Source organism: Alnus glutinosa, chromosome 1 (assembly GCF_958979055.1).
Source record: "Alnus glutinosa chromosome 1, dhAlnGlut1.1, whole genome shotgun sequence".
Taxonomy (NCBI): Eukaryota; Viridiplantae; Streptophyta; class Magnoliopsida; order Fagales; family Betulaceae; genus Alnus; species Alnus glutinosa.
Genome location: NC_084886.1, coordinates 8,651,910 through 8,659,697, shown reverse-complemented (window position 1 = coordinate 8,659,697; position 7,788 = coordinate 8,651,910). Strand labels below are relative to the sequence as shown.

The window sequence follows — 7,788 nt, the reverse complement described above, 5'->3', positions numbered from 1 at the left end:
TCCTTGAGGTATTTTGGTATTTCACTATTTGAGACTGATGCGAGGGTCTCCGAAGTTGGAGCGAAGGGCGGTGTTTGTGTCGGCGTCTTTGTTAAGCACGCTTTTACATCTTTCGTTATATTAGGGTGGGTTCGGGCTGTTTGGCCCATTTTATTTATAACCATTTTTTTTTTTTGGGTACTTGTATTCAATGTCTAACCCACGAAATCGACCCCTTGCACCAACTAAGCATTGCTATTTGCTAGTGAAGTAATCAAATTTTTTTTAGGTTAAAAAAGTCACTTTTCTATTCTAGTTAGACATTAGTCATATTTGGTACATTTTTTAAAAATACATTTTAGGTAAATTGTACTGGTTTTACAATTATAATCTCAAATTATCAAAATTTGCAAAGTCGACATTCTATGTTTTAGTCCCTTTTAATTTTATCCCTACCGTTAGGGTTTATGATTAAATCAAATGAATGAAATGTCCCCTCGTACTCCTGCAAAATTTACTGATTTAGCCTTAATTTTAAAAATTTAAAAAAAAAAAAAAAAAAAAAAAAAAAAAAAAAAAAGAAGAAGAAGAAGAGACTCAACAAATGGAGTTAGGTTTTTTTTATTTAGAAACAAGAATATTTTGATTATTTTGACATCCTCCGATTTAACAAAAAAGCTTAACAGAATAATAAAATTAAAAAGAGCTGATAATTAAAAACCCGGCATTGAACATTTTGATAATTCGATATGATAATTGCAAAATCCTTTACAGTTTTGAAGTTCTCCAATTGTTTTTTTTTTTTCTTGTATACCTTCCTCTTCCTCCAGATTTTCCTCCAGATTTTGTACCCGCAAACTGACTCTAACGGTCTAACCACATAAAGTCATAAACCCAAATATCATAACAAATCCACCGTGCATTTTGAAAGAACGTTGTTTTCTACAAACTACCGCCATCAACTTCAAATTCAATAACAAGGACTTGTTGAGAATTGTTTAAAAACGACTTCATGGATGGTACCTATAGTCCAATTAATCCTTTGGTGATCATATCGAGCCCACAAAACATTTTAAAAAAAAAATACAAAATACAAAATACAAAATATAATCATACAACTAATGAACTAACGACTTTTAGGAGACAAAATTAGAGAGGCTTCTTTTTCCCAAAGAATGTCTTCAGATGCCAGAACTGCAAACCGGCCACTGAGAAGCAAACCACAATCGAGAGGAAACTAAAGGTAGCCATCTTGGAATTGCTCTGTTAAGTTGTTGCATTTCTTCCTAGATCACCAGGGACAAAAATACATCAGATATTAGCCAAAAAGGAATGATGCCCCCCCAGCAAAAACCATTAACATCAGAAGACAATGGACTCTGGTAAGATTATCCAACTATCATTAACACAAAACTGGAAAAATATATTTTATATATATGATCACAAGATATATAATATACAAGTACAAAACTGTAATGCATTGGTATACCTATTGCATTAAAACGCAAGTGCAGCATGTTTAAGAAGTTATGGTTTGTTAAACTATAATTAAATACGTTTGGTAAACGTTCCTCTCAACGAGAGAAATAGTTATTCCTCAATTTAAGGAATATGCATTCCCTTATGCATAATGGGAATAACTATTCCAAGTGTTAGAGCCTTATCATATACTCTTAACACTAAAGCTATTCTATTCAACATTCTTCTGTTCCAAATAAAAGCTATTCATTTTTTTTAATGGAATAGTTATTCCACGTACCAAATGTATCCTTAGTCTTTGAAAATATTCAAACACAATATACTGAACACTGAGGAACTAGAGTTTCTTAAGAAAAGGAAGAGGAGAGTAAGTAATGTCCAAGCATATATGACATTAAAACAAAAACTAGTTTAGCTCCAGCATCCATAGAAACACACAATTCACTTAGAACCACCTATAGCATGTAGGAGTTCACGACTGCTATGACTGAATTTATGTATATGCTTTCAGAATTCAAGAAAAAACATTAATAAACAACCAAACCAACAAGCCCATATACTAGCTTCAAATTGTGCAGACATCAAACCAATCAAACCAATACACATTCATGCACAAAATTTGTCATTTTCAGCTAAATCATAACCAAAAACAAAAATGCACAAGCTAATACATATGTAGAACGTGTCTGTGTACGCATAAGCCAAATCAAAGCAAAATCAAAAAGCCCTAAGTTCCTAAACTTAATTGTCGAAAAATTGTCTTTGGAAACCTTAATTATAGAGACGCTGAGATTGAGAAAATTAGGGCTCTATTCTGTGGTTTATTTGGAAGAAGATTCAGCTAGAGGCTAGAGCCTCCCTCTAAGCATGACAAATAATTTGAAACCAAAGCCCCCATAAGCATGACAAACCCAAATCAACAAAATCCCCAATTCTGTTAATACTACTACGTCATTAACAAAATCATATGAATTCCGAAATTCGAATCAAAATATAACAAAGTAACACAAACCCATAAGGAGAACAATCAGTCTTAGGAAAAGGTGGAAACAGATAACAAATTACGATCTTAAACCTCATATTATTAAAGTCTGAAGAGAACATTAAAATAAAAACTCCATTCAACTAAAGCCAAGCAGAAAGCCATACATTCGTAAAGCCCCATAGAACGTAATGCAAAAGATCCAAACACTAATTTTTTTTCAAATTGGCCGCTCGATAAATAATTTTCATGTATAACAAAACTGGTCTGAGATATTTCTTTCTAATGTAATGGGCTCTATATTTTGATAAGTGTGTCTAGAATATATATTTTGATAAGTGCTTCTAGAATATATTTTAGTTACAAGAAAAGGTAATACAGCACTAATTTATACAAAACTGTACCAAAAAGCAATTGTACAACAAAACATAAATGCAGTATGATTACCATATAACTATGTCCAAGCAACAATTTCTCAAGTGGGGTTTAAATTATTACACCAAGAAAGGAGAAAAAGAAATACAACTCTAAGTTTAATAACTACATTACAAGCACCCAAAAGCAATCCTTCCAACATAGCTCTCTTATGTCTACAGAAAGTTCTCTAAAGGTAAGCAACAATCATGGCATTGAAAAAAAAGAAAAACAGGAGATGTTTTGATAGGCGAAAATAAGTGAAAATAAAAACCTAGGTGTAATGCCGTCTCACCGTATACATTCACATCTCTCTCTCTCTCTCTGGGAGATGTTTTGATAGGCGAAAATAAGTGAAAATAAAAACCTAGGTGTAATGCCGTCTCACCGTATACATTCACATCTCTCTCTCTCCCTCTCTCTCTCTCTCTCTCTCCCTCCCTCCCTCCCTCCCCCCCACCCCCCGCCCTCCCTCCCTCCCCCCCCTCCCTCCCCCTCCCTCCCTCCCCCCCCCCCCCTCCCTCCCTCTCACTCCCTCCCTCCCTCCCCCCCCTCCCTCCCTCCCTCCCCCCCCCTCCCTCCCTCCCTCCCTCCCTCCCTCCTCTCTCTCTCTCTCTCTCTCTCTCTCCCTCCCTCCCTCCCTCCCTCCCTCCCTCCCTCCCTCTCTCTCTACATTCATATACAAACCACAAGCATGCCCCACATGGATTTTCCTTCTGATTAGAGAGAAAAAGAAACCGGGGGGTGGGGGAAGAAATGTTTGGATGACATAATTATCCTAAAAACACATATCCTAAATACTCCTCTCTTTTGCTACTCTACACAATCCATCATCTGCATTTGTTAAATAAACTCTAAACACCAACTTCTTATCCAATATCTCCCAACATTAAGCATTCATCTCAACAGAAAAGGGCCACTGCCCAGCATTGGTTCCACATAAGTGGTGTTCTAGGAGGAATGACTTGGATACAGTCTACCCTTCAACATTTTTCCATGAGGTGACCACTCTCGAGACTCAAACCTGTCTGCTTGCACTTGGCAGCCCAACACAAATCTCCCTAAGAACTAGTCCCTCAGATTTTGCACATAGGAGGAGATTGAGACACAGTCCCGATTCTATGGAAAGGGAAAAATGCACCTTCATGCCTTATTCCATAGACCCAGTGATGGAACCTATTGCCTCAGAGTTCTTCCATATCCTCATCATCAACCCATAAGTAAATGTTGTTTTGATATGTACAACCTCATTATTCTCCTCCACACAACCAACTACACAAATGACCGGAAAATGAGGGACTCAGAAATAAAGTACCCAAATAAGAAGCAATACAAACAAAAAAAAGTAGTACTTACAATGAGGAAAAGGTATAAAAAGAACGCGAGGAAATATGGTACATTGGCCACCATAATCCCCAATATGGACTTAGACCAAACTGAAACGAGAACTGCCCAAAACTCATCAACTACGAGTATCTTTAATGATGCCACTTTAAGATGATCATTGGGGTCTGCAAATGCCCTAATATAAGCCCTACCAAGTTGACTCAACACCTAGTACTTATGCCTGAGGAACATGAAAATTTTCTGGCAACTTCCTAATCTACACAGTGCCCAGACCTAAAATACTAAGACTGAACTAACTCATGCATACTATTCCTATTTTATTTTATTTTATTTTATTGTGAAAATGCATACTATTCCTATTAAAGTACTGTCATAAAAATAGAAGCTTAATGACAATTCACATGTTGAAACACATATCAGTCCATACACAGTTGTGATGCTAATCAAACATACAATCACTATATATAGGTATAAAATGATTGCCAGCATATGGCAGCAATCAATAGTGTATATGAACAGTCAATACACTCATATGCAAGCCAGCATGTAACATGTACAAGCAACCAAAGCACATACCAAATTCCCAACTTAAGGTCTGCATTTACGCTAATTTACAAGCTCAAGAATAATCATTCCAAACCAAATTATGTTGTACCAATCCATATGCTTGCCACTTTCTTCAAGTAAACAACTAAAAATAATTACACAAGAATTGACAGAAAAGCAAAAGAAATAGAAAAGCTAGGGGGGGGGAGGGGTCCGTAACGACTGAGGAAAAAGTGCTAGCCATATCTAGGAAAAAGTGTTAGCCACATCTACGCAATCACCCCAAAAGGACTAGTCAATTTGAAGCTTCCTTAGAATCCCTTATAAGGCTCAGTTTCACCTAGTAACTAGGCAATGTGAAACTTAACACTCATGACTATCTTCATAAACCACCCACTATATGTGAGCTACTCCTCATCTTTCCAATATAGGATAAGGGTGTTACAAAGAGGGGGGGACTTGCAAAAACCTCATCTCCTATGTGCTCATGATCATATATTTACCCAAGTAGGAAAAGAACATAAGCTAAATTGAGAGAATCGTCATAAGATCACAAGATTAACTACAAAATATAGCTTACAAGTTGCCTGCCCCTATTTCCATTCGAAAACCATTAGACATCTACCAAACAAACAAGCCACTCATGGGCTTTTAAATGAGAAATTTATAAAGAAACAGATTATTTCAAAAAATTGCAGACTACCAAGTTCAAAGTTTGATTTAAACTTTCATAATTGTACACACTACACATAAGGGATATCACAAGTCACAACCGCTTTCACATATATGTCAATATAAAATAAACCAACAAACTCCAACCTAACAACTCCCGAATTAATGAAAACCTTCAAATTTCTACTGTAATTTAATAAAAAAACCATCATCTCTTTAAATTGAAATGAAGCAAATAAAAGTCGTAATTTACATGGTCAATCCTAACAATCCTCATAAACAAGACAAAAATCATGCCGGAATCCAGAAATGATATGATAAGACTGACTATCACATAATTCTAGGAAAGTTTACAAGAAATTTCAAAACAACGACGTTTCTCACTAAGTTCTTACCCTCTAATCCTAACTTGAGCCTTTGTCCTTTCCTTCCTTAGCAACAGCATCAGTGACCAGAGTCAATGGTCTCTGATCAATAACCTCATCGATAATCCCAAACTCCTTGGCCTCACCTGACGTCATAAAATAATCCCTATCCATATTCGTCTGAATTACCTCTAGTGACTGCCCTGTGTGCTTACAATACAGGGCATTCAGCGAATCCCAAACCCGAACAATCTGCTTCGTGTGGATCGTTATATCCTTCGCCTGCCCACTATACCCTCCCGAAGGCTGATGAATCATAACTGTCGCATTTGGGAGTGCCCGCCTCTCGCCCTTGGCCCCTGCAGCTAAAAGAAGAGACGCCATTGATGCCGCTTGGCCCAAACAAATTGTATTGATTGGAGACCGGATATACTGCATAGTATCATAAATTGCGAGACCTGTATAATCCAATCCAAGAAATCAAAAGACAAGTAATAAATAGGGGAAAACTTGGTTAAAGCCCATCATCTCATATGTCTTTTTTCTTTTTCTTTTTTTCTCTCATCTTTATAGGTGAACAAAACTCAAAAACCTGCTCAGTAATGGCCCGTGTCCTCACTCTATACCACTACTTGTTTTTTTTTTTTACTTGTTTATCAAAAGGAGATGGCGTTAGGTCCAAGAACAACCAGCGACCAGCAAAACAATTCACGGCGACGATGTTCAACATTCAGCTAAACTCTCGTTTATATCGTAACAATTTGAGCAACTTAATTGGATTGTTAAAACTATGGAAATCAGGTAAAGTATACATTATCCAGAATCATTATTTAACCTACTCAACAAGACGACCCATTAAGTAATAAGGTCCGAATTTTGATCCAGTGTGAAATATAAGAGATTAGAAAGCATAGAAATGGGTGACCTGCAGTGACGGCGCCACCGGGGGAGTTGAGGTACATGTGGATGGGCTTGGAGGGGTTCTCGGACTCGAGGAAGAGGAGCTGGGCCACGACGACGTGCGCAGTATCGTCGGAGATGGGCCCGTTGATGCAGACGATGCGTTCCTTGAGTAGGCGGGAGAAGATGTCGTAGGCTCGCTCGCCTCGTGACGAGTGCTCTATGACCATGGGAATCAGGCCGTACCTGCGCACCGGCTGGTGAGACCACGTCCATGTGGATCCCCTCGAGGATACCGCGGTTGCGAGGAGTCTGGCGCTTGAAGTTAGGCTCCTCATCGCAATGGGATTGGCTCAGTGGAGAGAGGAAGTGGATCTTTGAGAAAGCAATGAAATGAACAGGGACATAGGGTTCATTACTTCTTTCCTCGCGTGTTTGAGTCTTTGAGAGGAGTTCAAAAATAATAATAATAATAATTATTGTATTAAATTTTTTTTTTGTTTTTGAATAATTGTATTAAAATGTTACGAGAGCTTCCTATACAAAAATAAACTAAAACAATGATTAGATTTTCTCAAATTATTTATTCAAATTTAAAAGAATTCAAACAAGTAATTGTAAAAAATCACTTATGAAACTTATTTGACCAAGTAAAAATTGTATTGCCTAACCATTTATCCAGTCAAGTGAGTCACGTAAGTGGTATCTCATAATCACATACCTGAATTTTTTCAAATTCAAACAGATAATTTGAAAGAATATTAACCCTTAAAATATGAGATAACTAAGCCACCCCAAAGCACCTACATGAACCACCCATTCTAGCATATATAGTGTGGACGAACTACCACAATGGTCATATTTGGTCTCGATTGACCAATAATTAAAGCTTAGTCGACTGAATTGATGCATCTCGGCCTCATACAAAAACCCAAAAGCCTCAGTAGAAGGCTTAGAAGAACCTCAGTCAGCTAAGTTAGCTGTTTCAAGTGTGAAATTAAAGAAAATCTAAAAACGTTTTTATAGTTGTTGGGAGAGATTAATATGGTATTTAAGTTGGATTTGGCTGTTATAATTTGTGATCATTGGATCAAATGATTTTGG

At 37.1% G+C, this 7,788-nt stretch overlaps 1 protein-coding gene across 1 annotated transcript; it reads right to left on the bottom strand.

Moving 5' to 3' along the window:
• Positions 1 to 942: 942 nt before the first annotated feature.
• LOC133870754 (ATP-dependent Clp protease proteolytic subunit 2, mitochondrial) lies at positions 943 to 7,119 on the bottom strand. Its single transcript, XM_062307962.1, has 3 exons — positions 6,710 to 7,119; positions 5,815 to 6,242; positions 943 to 1,265 (listed from the first exon to the last, which is right to left on the bottom strand). Exons 1-2 carry the CDS (start codon positions 7,020 to 7,022, stop codon positions 5,824 to 5,826), a joined length of 732 nt encoding a protein of 243 aa, XP_062163946.1. The 5' UTR covers positions 7,023 to 7,119; the 3' UTR covers positions 943 to 1,265; positions 5,815 to 5,823.
• Between the last annotated feature and the right edge of the window lie 669 nt (positions 7,120 to 7,788).